This window comes from Candoia aspera, chromosome 7 (genome assembly GCF_035149785.1).
Source record: "Candoia aspera isolate rCanAsp1 chromosome 7, rCanAsp1.hap2, whole genome shotgun sequence".
In the NCBI taxonomy this organism is placed as follows: domain Eukaryota; kingdom Metazoa; phylum Chordata; class Lepidosauria; order Squamata; family Boidae; genus Candoia; species Candoia aspera.
Window position 1 is genome coordinate 76,695,393 of NC_086159.1, and position 23,406 is coordinate 76,718,798.

At 40.4% G+C, this 23,406-nt stretch overlaps 1 protein-coding gene across 1 annotated transcript in view; it reads right to left on the minus strand.

Annotated features, from left to right (window-relative positions):
- Positions 1-23,406, minus strand: part of GRM3 (glutamate metabotropic receptor 3) — a 42,420-nt gene that overhangs the window by 13,067 nt on the left and 5,947 nt on the right. Inside the window, exon 2 of the mRNA XM_063308239.1 lies at positions 16,658-17,513. Within this exon, the coding sequence (XP_063164309.1) occupies positions 16,658-17,513 (856 nt within the window). The remainder of the gene's footprint in view (positions 1-16,657; positions 17,514-23,406) is intronic.

Here is a 23,406-nt window from a genome sequence, read left to right on the forward strand (position 1 = left end):
ACTAGGATTAACACCAGATGGACAATCAAACAGTACATTATACTTTAATCAACGAACTATTAACTCAGTCAATCAACCAAGCAGCAGACAACAGGCCAATCAAGGAACTCCCAAGGAGAGAACAACACCCCCATCAACACAAGCTGGACAAACCACTTCATATAAACAGAGAGCAAGGCCCTCTCCCTCTTCACACTGAAGATGCTGCCTAGTCTGGCAATGAAACATCTGCAAGAAAAAAACAAGGCTCAGAGAGCACCAAGGATGCCACAGTTTTACCTGTGTGGTTTTCCACTGCTTTCTTCTGAGATGTTTTTTCCACTTCCAGTCTAACCAGCCAACAGCACTGGACTTCTAAGGGTTAACCCAAGTACTAACCCCTGTTGACCTTGTTTAGCTTCTGGGATCTGACAAGGTCAACTAGGAGTTGTCATCAATATACACTTAAAATATTATATCCCAGAATTTGTCGTAAGAGTGAACTAGTGAGTTTTTGAACTGTATAGCTAAGGTGATTTGAGCCAATGACTTCCCACTTCCCACCACACACCATCTTAGCCCTTCCCTTTCCCAGAATTTCCTGCTTCCAGGTTGCACAACTGAGGGCTGTAAATGTGGTTTGCAAATTTGACCAATTATTTCTTAATTTCCATAGCTGATTGGAGTAAGTGGTGGCTTTATCTTAATTTCCAAAACTTGTTTTAAATGGAAACCATAGAAGAGAACAAAGAACCCCCATCAAAGTCTTTGCATTTTTTTAGATTTCTGTGATAAGGTTACTACACATTTTGAACACTCAATTTACAACTACCTTAAGGAATCGTGACTGTTTTATGAACTAATGTGTGAATGTCAACTCCATTTTTGCCCTGATTAGTTAACAAGTACACTACTTTCATTTTGTCTCATCTCACCACCCTTATTCATATCATTTATAAAATTCTCTTAAGGATAAAAATGATTACAGTTTGGATGGAGCACATATCAAAGGTTCTGTTCAGGCAGAAAGTAGTTTCTGTCTCATCCTGAGATTTTAATACTACCCGAAGAGAGTTTGCAAAGAATACTAAAAATGATAAAATATTAATTCAAGTCCTGAGATCTAGCAACTCTAGAATTGTTAGATGACCTACATGTCAGTCAGCAGAGACAGGCAGAAGATAGATCAGAATGTGTTAGTTGATCTCTGGGTAATTCATAAATGAAGCATTGTTACTGGCAACATTTTGAGGTTAGTGAGCATATCTGGAATGTTCAGATTGTATTATGGGTGTTCCCACAAGTTGGCCATTATGAAAAGAGGCATCCCTAGTCACAATATGGGACATAGGCTTTTTTCCTCCACATAGAGGACAAGCAGGTCTACCTGTTGTAGGTTGCAAAAATGTGGGCAACCCCTTTTTTGGGATGCTCATTGTCCTCCAAATGTATCTTTGCTTGCTGTTGTTGTTTCTATCAAGTGAGCACACCCACCCTTTTAGTCCTATCTGCTTCCTAAAAGTATTCTTGTTAAATACAGACAAGGTGAGAAGCCATCATGCCAACTTTCCTTTAAAGCAAGCAAGCATAGATGGGCGGGGCAGGGAATGTAGCAGGAGACATTTGTGGGCTCACATATCTAACATAAGAAACGAGTTGTGTTTATCCTTATATAAGGCTGCTAATAACAAAGCACTGAAGAAAATCAGTCACTGATATGTATGTGGATGGACTATACATTGTTCTAAGGTAAGCAGGTATTCAGATGTGTCTTGCCACTTAAGCTACTATTAGGAACCCAGCCTCAGTTGGTGGATGTCAGTGTTCCAGCAAACAACAGCAGCAAACAAGACATGACCATGTAAATTCTGCAGATCTGGTTTACCTAATTGTATTCTATGTCTGTACAGATTCTTTCACATTTGCAAATCCCTCATCCTAGCAGAGATCAAGGACCATTGCGTCACATTATTTTGCTTCCCAATATTTTGCTCCACTGAATCAGTTCGAGAACAATCATGAAACCTCAGGGGGAGAAAGATAGAAAAGGCTGCTGATGTATTCTTCCATAGCTTAAAAACAGAAGGATTGAGCCAAGGAGAGACTGAAGGTGAAACAGGCTGCAGCAAATGATCTTTTTTGAAGATCACTTTTGAAGATCATTTTTGAAAAGGGCATTAGTGACACCTTTAACATTCATATGAATACATGATTTCATGTCTTCCTCTCAACACATGGACTTGTCAAAAATTAGCCAAGAGCACAAATCTTGGTGAAGCACCCTGAAGATAAGAGTGTAACGTACTCTTTCTATTTCTAGCAACTAATGCACTCAATAAGACATTTGTTGGGGAGTAATGTGGGGGTGGGGATAGTAGAAGAACAATGATTATGGAACTTATGGATGGTTGGTGCTTAAGATGATGTTGCTTACTAACGTCCTGCTGGGCAGCTCGGTGAAATGAAAGCTGGAAGAAGCATTCAACCACTGAAGCTACTGTATTCCTATTAAGTACAGGAAATATGCTGGCTAAATAAAAGCCCTTGAACCTCACTTGATTATTTTATATTGTGAGTAAGACCCTCATACTACAGTGGCATTGAGGGAGATTACAGTATGTGCTAGAAGGGGGTCACCCTCCACTTTTCTCTCTCCCCAGGAGAGAATATTACAGAGGTGAATGTTGCTTTTTCAATGTCTGGCTATCTATCCGTCCATCCACCTATCATCCATCCATCCATCCATCTCTATCATCTACCTACCTACCTATCTATCTATCATCTCTCTCTCTCTTTCTCTCATCTATTCTATCATCTTGTCCTCACTGGATATATCAGATGGCTACAGGCAGGTGTACCTGCTCAATGACATCTCATTATGTGCCCAAGTAATATCAGGTTACAAGGAAAGCTGATGGAGTGGCTTGTCCTCAGGACACAGCTGCCTAGAAAGTCAATGGTGACCACTTTAGACTGGGGGTCGGGGGGCGGGGAGAGTGTGCATATATCTACTTCTTGGGCAGAGTGGAATGGAGGGGTATATGAACTCAAACAGGGCCAGTTCAAACTGGGAGCACTTCCAGAATAGCCAGAACAGTTCTGGTAAGTTTGGAACATCTGTTCTGAACCTGTGGAAAAGCATTTTGAACCAGAGGGGGAGGGGGAAACAAACAAACAAAAAAATCAAGATGGCAGCCACAACAATAAGATTGAAGCCCTCCCTTTATTTACATACACAAAAGGGGTGAATCTTCAATCGTGTGGTTGGGGCCACCATCTTTACCTTTTTGATCCCCTCCCCTCTAGTTGGGATGCCTCCAGTTTGAGTTTAAAAACAGCAGTAGCACGGACATATACTGTATTTGGGCAAATAGGACATAGAAAGTTTCTTGGATAGAATACATTTACCTTAGGAAGAACAGCATTTTCCTTACTGGCGTGCTAGTTTATTATGTAAGAATTTTGAAAAATGTGTGAGAGCAAAAATGTGAGAGAGTACAGCCTTTCTTACCTTATCCTATGTAACTTGAACAGCATAGTATTTTTTTTTAAAAAAACAAGTAGATTATTCAGCTGTAAGTTGTTCACTCAGCTTCTGTTGAGTGTCAATCCATGAACTATCTTTGAAGAAAGGGTGAACCATGACTCCATTACTGGATTTCAACTTACATGAAACAAGACATTTCCATGATCAAGAAGTTTTAAAAATTCTGTACAGCTCTGCTCAAATTTGTAGGAAATATAAATATTTAAAGCAGGGGAAGGCACATTCTTCCAAGAGTTTCAGAGTTTCTGCTTTGCAATATGTTAGTAATAAAAAGTTAATAAAATGTTAGTAGCAGTGCTTTAGTACCATTGCTTTTAGCTGGTTTTTAGGAATGAAAGATGGTTCAGAAGAAGCCAGATGCATTACACCTCTCTCAGAGGCATCACTGAACTTTCAAACATCCATCAAGAAATAAATACTGCTTTAGTACTTAAAAAATACTCTGCCTTTCATACAGCAAGACAAAAATACTCTACCTCTTCTAGAGATTAACATGGCTTTTCTCCTACAATTTCAAGACATCAGCATTCTAAAACTGGAGAAGAGCTAAGGATTTTACATCATCATTGCTCAAATGATGACATCATTCCTCAAATGGCATAATGATGTCCATGACAACACTTTCCCCCCTTGGTTCCCTTTATGGACACCTGTGTGCTGTAGTATTGCGGCCTAAATGTATATATGTTTGTGTGTGAAAACCTTTTTGTTTTGAGTCAAGTTGAAGATTTGTGTGTGGTTTCCACTTCAAGCCAATAAAAGATTGTAACAAGATCAATATTTTTCTCTGAAACTGATTCCTGTTCAGGATTAGATCGAGATAATTTAAATACATTTAACACCTGAGTACTGTTTTAGAAAGCTGCCTGAAAAGCATTTATGGAAGTATCTAATCACTATCAGTTCTATGAATCCTACAGCAAATAAAAGGGGAAGGATCATGCCCAGCAGAAAATGAAAATCTCTTGAAAAGTAAGTTTAATAGGTCTTACTCTAAGGAAAATGATTATAGGGTTGTACCCTTAAAAGTAAATTTCTAGGATATTTTTACTACTTATTTATAGAGCTGTGTGAAGCTTCGGTGGAGAGATTTGATTACCTCCAAATGGAATCAAATTTCCAAATCAAATTACCAAGTTGAACCAGATGCCTCCAAATCAATCTGACAATTAAGAAGGGCTTTTGCACATGTGCAAAGCCCCTTCCCCCCAATCAATTAAGAAAATTGAATTGAAATCATTAACCGTATTTTAAAATTGAATCCTTTCCCTTATCTAATTCCCGATTTGGGAGAAAGGATTACCTGGATTTTCAAGCAATGGTTCAAATTGAATTCATTTTTACAGAAACACAATAGAAATAAAACTACAATTCTGTTCAGCTTAACTGTTACTGAATTTGTATATTCTTCACTAATATTGTTTGCAATTGAACTCTCTCCTAGGATGGTATACTAGTTATGATGGAGTTATTTCAACCGTAAGTAGAGCTTTCTTGGCCCCAAGGGAAACTTTTCAGATGCTCCCTTGGATGCTCATCTGCCTCAGGCTACAGCAGTTGAGGTGGGCCAGAGAAAGGGAGGTGGAAGATGATGGACACGTACTGTCGTTGATTCTTCTCCAACATATAGCAGACCAAGCCAAACAAGGGACTTAGAAGAAAAGCTCAAAATCTGCCAGCAGTGGAGAACCTGTTAGGGCCTGCAAGGGCTCTACTTCCACTATACCAGCATTTTTCAACTGTGGCAACTTTAAGATGGGTGGACTTCAACTCCCAGAATTCCCCAGCCAGCATGCTGGGAGTTGAAGTCCACACAAAGTTGCCTGCACTACATGGTCTGGCTCTCTCCTTGAACCACTTCCAAGCAATCTGAGTGGAAAGGGAGCTGTCCATGGTAGTGTTGGAGCCCTATGTTGGGGCTCCAGTATTTTCTGCCAGAAATGAGGAGAAAGGACTGAAGCCACAACAAATGGCTTTGGATGTGGTCAAAATGGTCAAGGAGGCTGCCCTGACAGCGTAATTGAAGTCCCATCTGTTTTTTTGACAACCCTATGGAGACAGCCATGTGCATCAGCAATGGTTCCTCTCTCCCTTGGCTTCTCATTCCTCATTCTGCTACAGCTTCTAGGCTGGAAGCCACATGTATGTAATGACAGAACAGAAGGAGTCAGATCAGGGATAGATAGATAGACAAATAGAGATAGATAGATGTAGAGAGTTCAATTATTTTTCTTTTCCATTTAGCCACTCACCAAAGGATGTTATTCAGGAGCAAATACTGGAACATCCTTCCCCAAGAGATAAGACAGATTCCATCTCTTGTGGTCTTCCAAAAACAAGACCTGATTTTGCCACCTTGCTTGGGGTGGGAAGGGAAGTAATCACCCCTGGAGATGGTTAGCACCCTAAAATGGCCCCTTTAGATAGACGTGAGTGATACTCCAACTATTATCGTCATCTGGATTTTATATTGTATTTATGCTCAATACTATATTTGTACTTATATTTATTTAAGCTATTTTAATGCTTTTATCTTTGTTGTAAACCGCCCAGAGTCCCCTCTTTGGGGGGAGATGGGTGGTGGTGAAATTTAATAAATAATAATAATAATAAACATACAATATTGTTGATATAACAACCCTTTCTTAAAGCCTATTCTGTGGATATGATGAGAGAGTTAAAAATAACAACATTATCTGGGTGCAGGATTCCCGCCCCCCCCCTTTTTTCCCCTGCAGAATCAAATTATGTGCATGTCTATTTTATGGCTGGAAAAACTCATCTCAAATTCACTGTTCTCATTCCCTGTGCTTGTTTTAAGAGCAATGCAGCCCTGTTCACTGGTTTTTATAAATGTGGATGTTCTTTTGAACGACATACCAATGGTTTGAAAATGAAGTGGAGGGGAATGGAAATGAATACTGCACATTGTTATGATTGGGAGAAAAATAATGGTTCAAAGCTGTCAGTTATATAAGGATATGAAGAACTCTGCCCCCCCTCCCCCTCCATATTTTATTTCTAGAGTTCCTGCTTGGAAGACTATTCAAAATCTTGATCTTAGCTTTTATGTTTAATTTCCAATCTTTTTACTTTTGAGTACATTTCAGTTTTAATAAATATTTAACACACACACACACACACACACACAATTAGTTTTAGTTCATAAGATATGTCTGCTCTGTGACTTTTGTTTCCTTCTTTCTTTTCCTCTATAATAATAAAAATTTAAACAATATGATGTTCCTTCTTTTTTTTTTTTTTTTTGATAATCTCTGTTTTAGCTTTATTTCAAAATAAATTATCATATTTTTCAAAGAAAGTCAACCACAGATTCCACTGAGGCATCTAAATGGATTGATTTTTTCACTTCAGGTAGGCTATGTTTCTTTAACTCTTTATCTCTCTTTAATGCTCTTTAACCCCCTATATTTTGAATGGTCTTTTTACATTTTGGGGGAGAGTTGAAAACTGGGAAAAACTATGTGCATGAAAGGCAATTTTTTTTTTCATTTCTCTTCCCATTAACTCAAATTACATCCAAATTATATGAGAGAGAGGAACCAGGAGACTTTGGATCCTGAATATTGCCACACATGAATTGAGCGAGACTCTGGGTGAATTCATGAACACATTCTGATAAGTTTTCTTGTCAAGAATACAGAACTATTTGCCGCAGCCTTCTTCCAGAATGTTTTTTCAGCTTCCCAGTCTAACCTAGAATCCTGGGATTTCCTTGTGGTCTCCAGTCCAAATTTTAATGTGATTCATCTCTTCTTCACTTTTTGAAATGAGCAAAGGTCACTGCTTCCTAATGCAATAAGCATGCTTGTCAACAGTCCCCAGCCCCATCACTGTTAACAAGGGATCCTTGGCACTATTTACCATTCCTTCCATATGCCATCTTTGTTTTTATGGCCTTGCATTTATGCCTATTCCTAAGAGCTCCTTGCCAGCTATTGTCTGGCTTTCATTATTTTTATTGTTTTGCAAGCTATTCTGGAGAAACCTGGCCTGCTCTGGATTTTGGCTGAGTTTCCACCATACTGAAATGTAACTAACTTTAAAGTTTGCCTGTTTTGATGATCTTCAACAAAGGAGAATTGTTTTGCCAAACAGATAAGCAAATAAGGTGCAAAGTGCTTTCCTAGTTTGCTACCCCATGGTTTTCAGAGAGATGTGCAGGAAAATCCCAAGGATAATTTAAAAAAAAATCTGGAATTATGCAGTCCTTGAACTAACTCACATAGTCCCATTTGGGCAAGTTTGTAAGTTTGAAGAATTAACTGGAGGCAGAGCTCTTTACAAGCAGGGTGTTGTGCCAAGGGGCTTAAGAAATAAGTTGGATGGAAAATAATTCTGCCATATGCCAATGAAACCATGAACAATCTCAGAAACACTGTTTTAAAAAGTTATGTAAACTACTAAGCAAAACTTTTAATATTACTGTAGATGGCCTCCTCTCAGAAGCATAAATGTCCTGCTTCACTCAAATGACTAATGTGAGAAGAAAGGAAGGAATGTATTATTCACAGAAGAGGAGGGTCATCTGGAGATATCTTGTTCAGAAAGATCTAAAGTACAGGAATCCTTCACAACATTCCTGGCTGATGGTGATCCGGCTCTTCCTTAAGCACCTCCAATAGAAGGGGTCTACCACTTGGTAAGGAAGAGTATCCATTGTCAATCAGCTGAAACCATTCAGTAGTTTCTCCCCATATTTTGCCAGATTCTGCTTCCCTGTAATTTCCACCCAATGTTTCTAGTCCTACCTTCTCGAGCAACTGTTCTCAGTCTCCTGCATAATGGCATTCAGTTGTTTGAAGACCATAATGACCATTCTCCCTTTTCTTCTCTAAGCTAAGCACAACTTTTTCAAATGTTTAGGAGATTCACAAAACTAAACTAAGAATTGATCTAAGCAGGGGAAAAAACTAGATCATGTCATAAAACCATAGAATGTAAGGACCAGAAAGGTCCAGCACATTGAGATAATCTCATGTTCTGTGAATACTGGATTGTTTGTTAACCCAGGTTTAGGGTTCAGCAAGTTGTGTGAACCTATTGTGCAAACACTCTGACACAACAAGTGGTTTCGACATTGCAGCTGAGGTTGAAGGAGGCTCAAAAGGATATCAATTTGTGTTAATCGGTGGTCTTGACTTGCTATGTCAGACAGAAGATGTATTATTATAACAAGAGCCAGTTTGGTGTAGATGTGAAGATACGAACCTAGAAACCAGGAGACCAGCTGTTATAGATCTCCCTTAGGTGTGAAAACCATTTGGATGGCTTTGGGCCAGTCAATGTTTTTCCACCCAACCTACCTCACAGGGTTGTTATGGTGAGGAAAATAGGAGGCAAGAGCATTACGTACACACTTTGATTTGTACAAAATAAAGGCAGGATATAATTATAATAATTATAAGACAACTCCAGCATATATTTTAATGCCAGGCTACATCTGGCATAGAATAATACTTCAAAGGACTACAACAACAACAAAACAAAAATAAGACTTCAGCCACGATTCTCAGCTAGTATATATGGCACAGAAGTGGGGGCTTGGGGGGGGGGGTTGTGCTTGGGAAGAATGTGTGCTGCAGGCCAATGACTCCTATTTACCTTCTTACCTGAATGGAGTGGTTACCATGGAAATGGACTCTCAAGATGTGTTTTTCCACTTCTTGAGGTTCAGCAAATCCCGCTCTCTTTTTCCTTTCTTCTTGAAAAGAAGAGAATGGGCAGATATGGAAAATATGCCCTAAGCCAACTTTTTTTTAAAGAGCTATTGAAGTGAAGTGGCTTATTTCAGAAAAAAAACAGTTACATGAAGAAATTCCAAATTACAGCAGAACGCAGACATCAAATACTGTTGTGTAAGTTAATTTCTACAAGGACTTGTCTGCTTAAACTACTTTATGGAGCAGTTCTTGTGGAAGAATAAACTATGTGTATTCCTTCAGGTTAGTCACGAGATGGTAATGGGAAGACTTTTTTCCCCACTCCTCTAACTCTCAAAGACAGTGATTCAAGAAAGAAATCAGACTGATTTAGAGTCCGCAAATGTGGGTTATACATTTCTGTGGGAAGCAGAGGTTGAATTTTTGTTTGCTTATTTGTATTTTGCCTTTCCTGCAAGGAATTAAGGTGGCACACATGTTTTTCACAATTTATTCTCATAATAATCTTGTGAGGCTGAGGATGGGCCCAAACTCATCCAGTGAATTTGATGGCTGTAATCCAGAGGTTTGCAAATCCTCTGGACGTTAGGGACTGCATAAGTCACAGCTACTATGTCCAATGATCAGAGTTACGGTACCCTGTAGTCTAAAATCACACAGTCCTGCTCCAAACATTACACTATCCACTGTTGAACTTGAAATGGGGACTTTCTTTCAAGAAACATGTTGACCCTGAGAAAAAATGGTGCCCATCATTTTCACAGTCAGCTTCCACTTCAAAGTCCAGTGACCCTTTATTATAAAGGATAGTTCTTTATTTCAGAAAGCTGTCCTTTATATTTATTTCATTTAATTATTTAGTTTCTTGGTTTTGCTCTTGAATTTTCCTTTGCAAAGCAAAATTATAACTATAAACAATTAATTTTTTTATCCTTTTTTATCCTTTTATCCCTTTTCTAGGTTTGTCCTTTATTTTTTCCAAGAAAATATGGTCACTGGACTTTAAAGGAGCCTTTCTGCAATACAGCCCTCAGTATGTCTTCCTTGAGGAAGATCTTGGAAAGGGCAAGGAAGTCTTGATTGGCATCTTGGTGCCAATCAACTGCCATTTCAAAAGATGCCAGAGTGTGCCTGGTCTTTTCTGACTCTTAGCATATGCTGCTTTTTAAAGAAAATGTCACATCTTCTGGAATGGCACATTGGAAACAATAAATCCTGTGGTGGTGGGGATTGGTGCATTTGTAAAGTAAAGCCCCTATTTTATTTCTATGATGAGAAGACAAGCAGCTGTTAAAATAAAAGATGCTTGCTTCAGCTATAGGAAAGCAGGTTCCTGTTTGATGGTTACAGTTTTGAAGTCTTTGCTAAAACCTCTGGAGGTTTAGTTAAAATGCAGACTGCATTGGCTTGGCATGCAGTTGTTTCTATGTGTTTTGTTGTTGTTTATTTGTTTAGTCGCTTCCAATCTTTGTGACTTCATGGACCAGCCCATGCTAGAGCTTCCTGTCAGTCGTTGCCACCCCCAGCTCCCGCAAGGATGAGTCCGTCACCTCTAGAATATCATCTATCCATCTTGCCCTTGGTCGGCCCCTCTTCCTTTTGCCCTCCACTCTCCCTAGCATCAGCATCTTCTCCAGGGTGTCCTGTCCTCTCATTATGTGGCCAAAGTATTTCAGTTTTGCCTTTAATATCATTCCCTCAAGTGAGCAGTCTGGCTTGATTTCCTGGAGGATGGACTGGTTTGATCTTCTTGCAGTCCAAGGCACTCTCAGAATTTTCCTCCAACATCACAGTTCAAAAGCATCTACCTTCCTTCTCTCAGCCTTCCTTATGGTCCAGCTCTTGCAGCCATATGTTACTATGGGGAACACCATTGCTTTAACTATGCGGACCTTTGTTGTCAGTGTGATGTCTCTGCTCTTAAATATTTTATCAAGATTTGTCACTGTTCTTCTGACAAGGATTAAACATCTTCTGATTTCTTGTCTGCAGTCAGCATCTGCAGTAATCTTTGCACCTAGAAATACAAAGTCTTTCACTGCCTCTACGTTTTCTCCCTCTATTTGCCAGTTATCAATCAAGCTGGTTGCCATAATCTTGGTTTTTTTGAGGTTTAGCTGCAAGCCAGCTTTTGCACTTTCTTCTTTCACCTTCGTCATAAGGCTCCACAGTTCCTCTTCGCTTTCAGCCATCAAAGTGGTATCATCTGCATATCTGAGATTGTTAATGTTTCTTCCAGTGATTTTAACTCCAGCCTTGGATTCCTCAAGCCCAGCATGTCGCATGATGTGTTCTGCGTACAAGTTGAATAGGTAGGGTGAGAGTATACAGCCCTGCCATACTCCTTTCCCAATCTTAAACCAGTCTGTTGTTCCGTGGTCTGTTCTTACTGTTGCTACTTGGTCGTTATACAGATTCCTCAGGAGGCGGACAGATCTTGTATCTTGTTTATTAGCTTACAGCATTTATTTTTAGTAGTGTTTTTAATGATTAGCGATGGTTTGTAGTGACATTTGTTATTTTAGCTGTTTAGGCTGTTTACTGTATTTTAAATGTTCAGATGGATAGAAAATAATACCTTAAAAAAATCCATATCATCTTGAACTGCTTATGGTAGAGAAGATCAGCACTAAACTAAAGAAGTCACATTCAAGCTAGAACAAAGCTTTCTTAGAATTTCTCTGGAAAGGGGGCAGTGCTATTTGAATGTGGAGTGAACCACTCCAGAGACATTCTGGAACAAAGGAGGATTAATCAGGATTAAAGAGTTAGCTATCCCCACTGCTCCTTTATGGTGGATCCAATTCCTCTGCAGTTTTTATTTACTTTTTTAGAAACAAGCATTGAGACATTTCTCCTGCCATTTGTGCTATTGTACAACAGAAATATTATCTGGGGGGAAAAAGTCCATTTACTCACTGCCTAAAGCATAGACCAGTGTTTTCAACCTTGGGTGCTTTAAGTTGGGTGGACTTCCACTCCCAGAATTCCTCAGCCACCATCTTAAAGCAGCCAAGGTTGAAAAATACTGATAAATACCAACTTGAACTGAGTAGCTGTTACCATCCCTCATTTCTAAACCCTCACAGAAACAGTGAGATGCTGATCCATGATGACCTTCACATCTGCTGACCTGAAATGCAGCCAGCAAGGAACAAAACTCACCTGCTGTGGTCCTCTTCCTCTGGGCCCTAAATTGGATCCAGCCCATTTTCAATCTGCCTTTCTTTCACCAGCTTTTCTCGCTGCCCCCAAATTCAGTTCTCTTAATTTTTCCGAGAGCTATCCTGCTGAGGAACAGCATCCCAAGCCTCCAAGGTGCCCAGAGGGAGGTGGGTGTCAAAAATGTCAAGATGGCAGCCAAACCACGCGATTGAAGACCCAGCCTTTTTTAGTGTGCCGCGATGGACATCAAATGGGTGGGACTTTGATTGTGTGGTTGCGGCTGCCATCTTGTCTTTTTTACTACCCTCCTTCCAGAAGCCTTTTTATGAGGTTTATTTCCAACCTTCTATTAGGTTGGAAGGAATAAAAACGAAAGACTTTGTATTGGAAGAACTGTCCAAATAATGAACAAGGAGGAAAGGGGGGAGGGGATCCCAGCCAATTCTGGTCAAGTTTGCCCCTGTTTATTTGGTCTGGGCTACTGAGAAAGACTTCCAGAAATGCCAGGACAGCATTCCTCTTGCAGGACTCTACCAGGAGGAGGAAAGATACAAGGCTGTCCAAAAGACCAACCACAAAACCCTAGTTTCACAGCAGTTTTATCTACATTGTAACCGAGCTGGAAATCCATCAGCTTATTTCTCCAACACTGCTGACATTGCAGCAGCAAAGAAACTGGCAGATGCTTTCAAACTGAGGCAGAAGTCTTGTGTTTGAGTACCATAAATGAACTCACTGAACTTCACTAGGCAAGACTGCATCCTTTGCTGATCCTGGACTGGCAAATCACAAGAGGGAAGTGACGTGCCTGCCTCCTCGTACTGAGAAAGCAGTTTGTGTCTGTTATGTCCCTTTCTGAGTTCCTTCCCTCAAAACAAAAACAAAAACTGAGTTTTCCACCCATGGCACAGTAACCTACATGCTGACATCTCTGACTCTGATTTTAAATGACTTTACCGGACCAAGATCACTTATAGTTCATCTTGCTGTTATGCCATTTATTTATTTATCTGGGCTTTTTTTTCTTTTTGGCTTGGGTCCTCTGTTCAACGAGTGCTTGAGGTGAGGTAGAAATCGTCGGCTTTGATTCAAAAACACAGTATCTTGAGGCAAGTGAGGACTTAATGGAACTAGATAAAGCCAGCAGCTTCTGTTAACTGAATTACCAAGACAAACAACTGCAAACGGCTTTCATTCTATTTTGAGGTCTAGCAGTTTAAATCAAGAGGTAGCCAGCAGTTCCACCGAAATCCAAGGAAATGTCAGGAAAACAAACACAGATGTCGCTTTGCAGGGAAACAGTCAGGATTAGAAAGGACAGGTAGATCGGTGAGCCATTTAAAAGATTATGGCAGATGGGTATTTTTTAGCCTCTGTGTGTAGGAAGAGTTTGTTTTCTTATGAAATTAGACAAGGCAGAGCAGTTAGGCAGTCAAGTTCTCAAAGAAATAATGAAATGTACCCCATCCCAAACAGCTATGCCTCTGCCCAATCTTTGTAATTGCTTTTACTTAAAATAATTAAACCTCGGATTGTTTCACTGGGTCACATTTTCAGCTGAGGCAAGGATCCATTACACAGGTCCAGCTGTAATACTGGATCTTTCCTACCTTGGAAACATCTGGATATGTGGACTTCACTTCCAGAATTCTCAGCAATGGTGGTATAAGCTGGAGAATTTGGGGAACTAAATTCAACACATCTGGATGTTGCCATGATTAGGAAATATGGTGATTTAGGCGACGCTGATCGAAACCTGAAAACCTGAATAAATTAGATGCTGCTGCTTCCTCCTGCTCCACTTCCCCCACCCCCAGAAACTAGCATGTTATACCTAATGTTCAAATAATTTCAACTCCCATTTTTATGGACCAGATTAAATGTATAGTAGTGGTCAAATATTTGCTACTTTTGCTGGTCCTAGTCCAGTCAGAAACAAGAGATCTGCATGATATTAAGATAGCAACATTCAGTGCAGTGGTGAAGGTCATGGACAAGGAACAGGGAGACCCAAGTTCCAGTCCAGCCACCAGTGCTCACTGGGTCACTTTGGACCAGTCCTTATTTCTCAGGCTAGCGTACTTCACACAGTTGTTATACTTGTCATAAGGAAACACAAGAGGAGGGAACATCATGTGTACCACCTTGAGCTCCTCAATAAGCAGCAGGATGGACACCTAAAAAATATAACAGGTGGAGCCCTTTCTGTAGTTTAGATCATCACAACTTTTGTTTGACTGAAAAACCACAAAATGGAGAAGAATACAAGACTTGGAAAAAGGGCTAGAAAAAGTATTGATCCACTTGCTTACCCATCTCTGGTCTACTTATGGCTAAAAGAAGGGCAAACTTGTGACATCCTTTATAACTTGTTTGCCGGAAGGAAAAAAGACTCTTCTTTAGATGCAGACAATAGCTACTTATACTCCTGACCTGCACAATTGGCCTGTGTAGATCACTTGACCAACTGCTCCTCTGGGCTATTTTGAAATCTCCTGAGCTCCTCTGGCTATGCGTGTCCATGTCTCAAGACCAGGTCTGGCCACAGGGCATGATAAAAAGGTCAAGATGGTGGCCATGATTGTGCAATCAAACCACTCATTTTTAATAGACACGGCACATAAGAAACAGGCAGGACTTTGATTGTACCATCATGGCTGCCATCATGATTTTTCTGTCCATACTTTGAAGACACTCCTGCCCAAGACATTTCCAAAATATTATCACTGCAGTTATTTAGGCAGGCTTCCCCCATTCTATTTAACTTTCAACTGGACTATCATTATCCTGCTAGTAAAACATCCAGTAAATCCCCTGGCATATGTAGCAAACATTTTATGCTACAGAGCCGAGATGTAACATGGGCTATACAAGGTTGCTGGGTTCAGTGATTCATACATATTGTGTTAAGATTAAGGGAATCTGCATATGCATAACACTCTGCAAAATTAGGTCATTGTATTGAGTATCTCCAACCAGTTCATCACCCGGTTTGCCGATAATGTCAAACGTTGTCAGCATTCAGAATCAATGGCTCTCATCATTGCAGGCTGCCCTTCACTGTGAATTATTGATTACCTGGCAACATCCAATCAGATGGTCCACAATACCTTGTCAAAGCTAGTTAATCCATCACCTGTATCTCCCTATTATGCAAACATTGAGACCTGTTGAATAATTTGTACATTCATTTGCAGTGACACTCCCCCACCTCAAATTTAATAGCAGGCAACAGTAGAAGAAATTTGGCATCGTGCGTACAATAGTGAAAATAAGCTACAGCTAACAGGCACATATGTTGCGCCTGGAGACAGTTAAGCCAAACAGATATAGAACAGGAGTCTCAGAATTATCATAGGCTTAAGGTATGTTCTTATGTTATTTGCTGCAAAGTTAAGTCTCTCCTGTTTCCAGAAGCTTTGGCCTTTAGAGCTCTACTTACTGTTTGCCATGTCATAATTCTTCTGCCATATATATATATATATATGTATATGTATATGTATATGTATATATATATATATATATATATATATATATATATATATATATAATTTTTAATTCTCTTTTAAATTAGCTTCAGTTGTTTCAGTTGTTTTTATTTATTGATTCATTCTTTTGGCTTAATTTTAAAAATCCTATTTCCAGATAAACATTTGTGTTTCATGATTTGTAGTGAAAGACACCTTGAACCAAGAAAAGGTGGGCTCTAAAGATTTGAAATAATTATAGAACTTTCTTACACAGGATGGCAGGACTAGAAACGGTGAGCCATAACTGCACAAAAGGAGATATTAGCTAAACATTAGAATAAGGACAGTGATCAGAACAGTTAAGTCCCTGAAGGATTTGCTTGAATATTCTTTTTAGCATTTCCATTAGGCAACACATTAGGACCCAGAGACACTAAGGGTGAATGGCTATTGTTTAATACTGTTTACTGCTGTAGAAACTCCCTTTACCATCTCCCAAACAACTCTTGAATAAGATACCAGGGAACTTTCCCAAACCAGACTCTGGAGATTACTGAAAAGCACAGCTGAAGTGAATTGGCTGAGTGTACACACACATGGATGAAAACATCCGAATCACCTATATTAACTTGGAAGAGGACATTTCTCCAAAGGAATGCTTCAAATGCTTCCTGCACACACTTTTCAGTGGATTTTCACAGCATACCAAGCATTCGTGGCTACCCTGCTGCCCTTCTCCTCCATCCTCTCTCCTGCAGGCCACAACCAAACCCTTTTTATAGGGTAAGCATCAGAAGAGGCTGATTGTTTACCTGTAAAGTTGACTTTGAGTAAATAGTCTTTGTAGAGCGTCTTGCCATCCAAATGCTTCATGCTCTCACAGAGCTTGGTAGTGTTTGGACACATTGTCCGCTGCATTTTATGCAAGGCATGGGCCATTGCATACACCGCGTTTACAACGAACATGATCTTGGACTCTTGTTCGTAATTGGAACTGTTAATAGACAAGTGCTTGTCACAAGTCTTTTTGTGGGTTTTTCTGTTCTGAAGGCTGCACTGAAATTTCTGCTCCCAAAAATCCTTAAACCAGGGATTGCGGTAGTTAGTATAAGGGGTGAGACTCTGGAAGTATCTATCAAACTCTTTGACTGGATGGGAAGCAAGCTCCAAAGTGATTGCCCCATGGGCAACATGTTCATTGCCCTTCACCACACTCTCCTGGGCCCCCCAGCCATCACTAGCCACCCAGGTAAAGGAGACGTTGAACCGGTTGGCTGCAGCGATGAGTTCCCGAGAGTCATCGCTGCGCATGAACAAGACAACCACTTTTGCATTGGGTTTCTGGAGGAGTTCTCTAATGACGCTGTCATAGGATTTTCGAATATTGGAGCGGCCAACCTTCTCAGAGGTGGCAATGCATATATTTCTTAGCCGGGCCTCTTGTTCAAAAGCTTCAATCCCTGTTTCTCCATAATCTCCTTCAGAGGCAACTGTTGACACATATGTCCAGTTAAAGAACCGCAGGATCTCAGCCATTGCTTTGGCTTGATAGAAGTCAGGGGGCACTGTCCTTGCAAAGTAGTCATATCGGGACTTATCACTTAGCTTGGCACTGGTGGAGGCGTAGCTTATCTGAGGGATCTGAAAGAGCCTTAGCAAATTTGCAACCTAGAAAGAGAAAAATAGTATTGGTATTAGTATGCAGAGAATATCCAGTCTGTTTCCAGAAGTGGATCCAGAGTTTGGTAGATGATTTGAGCTGTTCTAGATGACTCATGGGAGATCTTATATGACATCAGCCCCAAGATGTAGATCTGACCAAAAAATCAATAAACTACATTTATTAAGATTGGTATAATAACAGAATATTGCAAGTATGATTATGGTTTATCTCCTCCCTTACATTATGTGAATTAGGGAGGTGTCTGAGACATTTTTGCATTCCTCCTTCATTTTTTGAGCTAAACAATGTTTTCCTTCCTGATGCTTTGGTAACAGATCTCCCCTGTCTCTGTCAAGGCCATCTTCTTTACTCTTTACATGTGATAGAGTCCCTGGCTTGATCCCTCCCTCCCTCCCTCCCTCCCAGAAAATATAATATACCTTTTGGTTTTTGATTATCAGCACTGGATGGAATTTGAAGAGTTAGGATGGAGTCATGCATAAAAGAATTGTTTCCTTAGCTCACAAAATATTACTATACACATGCTGCAAATTGGGACATAATGAGGCAACAGGAAACAGTAAAGCTAAAGCTCTCTCTTACAAGATCTCTCTACCCTCCCAAGATGTGACTTGGACAATGAATGGTGGTCTGACTATGATGTGAAGGCAGCTCTATAATCACTGAATCCAATTCTCTTTTTCTCCCCCACCGCCATAGCATCTTGTATAAATAAGGTGTTGTGAATGTCGTCTGCATTCCAGACTGCAGATTTACAATCCATATTCCTGCAAGTGAGAGCTGACTCTTTGTCATGTGTCTGGACTAGTTTACCCTAAGTCTTCCCTCTACTGGCTACAAGAAAAAAAAAAGGTTTTGTTAAAGACAGGCAGAGAGGGATAGTAAAAGAAATCTGCAGAGGGGCTGCAAAAAGGATGGAGCTTTCATATCCCAGCAACATCTGATTAATAGACGCTTCAGTAAGTTGGAGAATTCCAGGAACTGAAGTAGAGGACAGTTTGCTTCAGGAAGCTGCTTATTTCTCTCTCCCTCTCTTTCTCTCCCTTTCCCCTCCAAATCAAATCAAACCTTTATTACAGCCTTTGGGCCAGAAAGCACAACAATAACATACACAGACCTGTAATTATTAATAAAACTTCTTAAAGATGCAATAAAATTACATAAAATACATTATTATAGTAACTGTAATACAAATAGCAGTGGCAATCACCAAAATTAGTGCTAAACTTCAACTGTAGGCTGGATGGATACAACAAACTATAGCACAAAATTGGGCAACCTGGAAAGAGAGGTCAGGGTCCTGGTCGGAGAGGAGCAGTGACAGACAGACTTTGTGCCCTCTACCAGGGTGGTTCTTTAAAATGGGATAAAGATATATATCTTCCTTGAGTCCCTATAGAGAGAGCAGCAAAGGAGCAGATGGCGCAGGGATTCCAGAGAGCATCTCCACATGGACATGAGCGCTGCTGAAAAGGGGTGTTTTCATACTGTCCCCACAGAACTGCAGAGGGTGGGGCATCCAACCTGGCCAAGGTGAAAGCCCAGTGAAACTTCAGAATTAGAATTGAAGAGCGATAAGATGATGGCACGTGCCCATTTGAGAAGAGTCCATAAACTGTAGGGTTTGAAGCTAGGCTTAAACTGGTTTGAAAATCAATATCCCAGATACGTTGTTTAAGATGACTCTTGGCATTTCAAGCCCTAATAGACAGAGGCTCTCCAAAGAAAGTCCTCAGGACTGGAGTTTGCTATTAGCTTTTGTTAGCCAGGTGGATTTAAAACGGTCTCTGAGAACCAGTGGATCCAGACCCAGAGGGGAGGAGAGAGGAGAAAAAATCAATTTCAACCAGAAATTAAGGAGGCAGAACCAGGCTCTGGCACCCACAGAAACCAGACCTGTCTCTAACTGTAAAACAGCATTTTTGATGCATCTTGGAACCTGCAAGTCAGTGTTGACTCCTGGAGACTGCCTGGACAAGTCCCTGCAGATTTCTTGGCAAGATTTCAGAAGTGGTTTGCCATTGCCTCCTTCCTAGGGCTGAGAGAAAGTGACTGGCCCAACACCCAGCTGGCTTTGTGCCTAGTCACAGCCTCCTGGATTCTCGCCTGATGCCTTAACCACTACACCAAACGGGCTCTTGCTTATTTCTGTAGAAATAGGAAAATACACGTAGTCAGGAATTTGTGCTAAATTTTGGATTTCTGTTTTTTGAGTTGCTAAGTCTCATTTTCTTTCTTGGTCTTTCACTGTATACAAGTTATAGAACTGTCTAATTTCAGGCTTCCTTCATATTCATGTATTGAATAGTTAATTCATCTTATGATGTATGAAGAAGATCTGTAACTATTTTGAACTCTCTCCAGTCCCTTTGGAGATTTGGGGTAGGGGGCTTTTCTTCTGTAGGAGATTGCTCTACCTTCTGGTCTGCCCTGAATGTTTCATCCTCTTCTGGGTTTTTTTTTCTTAACTAATTTGCAAGCTGCTGTATCACTGTGATCTGTGCAGTTCTGTAAGTATCTCTTGCCCTATTAAATGTTTGCATTTTCACACTTCAGTTCAAAAGGGGACTTTACATTTTATATTTGTTTAATATAAAGTTTGATTTTATTTGCCTCTTGTGAGATTGATTTAACTCTCAGGGGAGGGGTGGGGGAAGGGCTGAATCCTCTAGTCACCATGCCCCTACACTACACAGACAGGAGCTGTTACTACCAAAAGTATTTCAATGTTTGCATTTCAACCTTTAATTTGCCAGAAAGAGTATATGGAAGGATGGGCACCCAGCAGGGTTAGAGAATGGATGCCAGCTGAGAAGTCCTGGGAGGATGTGTAGTGGCAGCAGGAACTGCCAAACTGCTGTCCCAAAGCAGGAGGCAGGGCCTGAATATGCAGACCTAGGAGGGCTTTTGGGAAAGGAGGTTTGGGACATCCAGTCTTCCATCCTGATGGTCTTCTGCATCATTACACAAGAGAAGCATTTTTCCTCTTTTTTTGGTGCTGCCATTAAGATAGTCAGGGTAAGTTTTCTTTTTAAAGGAACAGGTAGATTAAACTCAGCTCCTCCACCTTGGATAAATAAAAATCTGTTACAAATTATTCTGGTCTGAACCCTTAATAAAATAACTGCAGCCAATCATGTAATGGATTGGCTATGCTATGATGGTTTGCCCAAGTGATTTGAATATATAAAGCAAATTGCTGGAGCAATGATAAGAAAAGAATGGGTGGGAATCAGAAACCAGATACCAGTTTTAGACTCTGGCTTGTTAGGGAAGTGACAAAGCAGAAATCTTGGTTTTACCATTAAGCATAATTATTAACAATATTCTTTCTTCCAGGTGTCTCTATTTATTGCATTTTTTTTCAGCAGCAGAAGCAGTTAAATGAGACTGAATAGGATTAAATGTACCAGCATGGTATTCAGATACCATAAATTAGATTACCTTTTTGTACAGATGCAACTGTTGAGCTTTGAGAATTAGACATTCCTTCGCTACAATGCAAATTATTGATTATATTGACTCTGCAATTACTTAATGAACTATTAGAGGATAGTCAGTTATTTTCCACTGTTTCTATAGCTTAATTTGTATTGTATATATATTTATCTGCAGTCATAAACAAATAAAATATTGCAGTTGAAATGAAAATTTAAATTGACATAATTGATCGGTGACAGCTAATTTCTGCAGGTTAATAATTACTTAAAGCTTGTTGTTGTTTATTCATTCAGTCGCTTCCGACTCTTGGTGACTTCATGGACCAGCCCACGCCAGAGCTTCCTGTCGGTCGTCAACACCCCCAGCTCCCCCAGGGACGGGTCCGTCACCTCTAGAACATCATCCATCCACCTTGCCCTTGGTCGGCCCCTCTTCCTTTTGCCCTCCACTCTCCTGAGCATCAGCATCTTCTCCAGGGTGTCCTGTCTTCTCATGATGTGGCCAAAGTATTTCAGTTTTGCCTTTAATATCATTCCCTCAAGTGAGCAGTCTGGCTTTATTTCCTGGAGGATGGACTGGTTGGATCTTCTTGCAGTCCAAGGCACTCTCAGAATTTTCCTCCAACACCACAGTTCAAAAGCATCGATCTTCCTTCTCTCAGCCTTCCTTATGGTCCAGCTCTCGCAGCCATATGTTACTACGGGGAACACCATTGCTTTAACTATGCGGACCTTTGTTGTCAGTGTGATGTCTCTGCTCTTAACTATTTTATTGAGATTTGTCATTGCTCTTCTCCCAAGGATTAAGCGTCTTCTGATTTCCTGAGTGCAGTCAGCATCTGCAGTAATCTTCGCACCTAGAAATACAAAGTCTTTCACTGCTTCTACATTTTCTCCCTCTATTTGCCAGTTCTCGATCAAGCTGGTTGCCATAATCTTGGTTTTTTTGAGGTTTAGTTGCAAGCCAGCTTTTGCACTTTCTTCTTTCACCTTCATCATAAGGCTCCTCAGTTCCTCTTCACTTTCAGCCATCAAAGTGGTATCATCTGCATATCTGAGATTGTTAATGTTTCTTCCAGAGATTTTAACTCCAGCCTTGGAGTCCTCAAGCCCAGCATGTCGCATGATGTGTTCTGCGTACAAGTTGAATAGGTAGGGTGAGAGTATACAGCCCTGCCGTACTCCTTTCCCAATCTTAAACCAGTCCGTTGTTCCGTGGTCTGTTCTTACTGTTGCTACTTGGTCGTTATACAGGTTCTTCAGGAGGCAGACAAGATGACTTGGTATCCCCATACCACTAAGAACTTGCCACAATTTGTTATGGTCCACACAGTCAAAGGCTTTAGAATAGTCAATAAAACAGAAATAGATGTTTTTCTGAAACTCCCTGGCTTTTTCCATTATCCAGCGGATATTGGCAATTTGGTCCCTAGTTCCTCTGCCTTTTCTAAACCCAGCTTGTACATCTGGCAATTCTCGCTCCATGAATTGCTGAAGTCTACCTTGCAGGACCTTGAGCATTACCTTACTGGCATGTGAAATGAGTGCCACTGTTCGATAGTTTGAACATTCTTTAGTGTTTCCCTCTTTTGGTATGGGGATATAAGTTGATTTTTTCCAATCTGATGGCCATTCCTGTGTTTTCCAAATTTGCTGGCATATAGCATGCATTACCTTGACAGCATCATCTCGCAAGATTTTGAACAGTTCAGCTGGGATGCCATCGTCTCCTGCTGCCTTGTTATTAGCAATGCTTCTTAAGGCCCATTCAACCTCACTCTTCAGGATGTCTGGCTCTAGCTCACTGACCACACCGTCAAAGCTATCCCTGATATTGTTATCCTTCCTATAAGGATCTTCCGTATATTCTTGCCACCTTTTCTTGATCTCTTCTTCTTCTGTTAGGTCCTTGCCATCTTTCTTTTTGATCATACCCATTTTTGCCTGGAATTTACCTCCAATGTTTCTAATTTTCTGGAAGAGGTCTCTTGTCCTTCCTATTCTATTGTCTTCTTCCACTTCCGTGCATTGCTTGTTTAAAAATAATTCCTTATCTCTTCTGGCTAACCTCTGGAATTTTGCATTTAATTGGGCATATCTCCCCCTATCACTGTTGCCTTTTGCTTTCCTTCTTTCTTGGGCTACTTCTAGTGTCTCAGCAGACAGCCACTTTGCCTTCTTGATTTTCTCTTTCTTTGGGATGCATTTTGTTGCCGCCTCCTGAACAATGTTGCGAACTTCTGTCCATAGTTCTTCCGGGACCCTATCTACTAAGTCCAGTCCCTTAAATCTATTCTTCACCTCCACTGCATATTCCTGAGGGATATTAGTGAGCTCATATCTAGCTGATCTGTGGGTCTTCCCTAATCTCTTTAGTCTGATCCTAAATTGTGCAAGGAGAAGTTCGTGATCTGAACTACAGTCAGCTCCAGGTCTT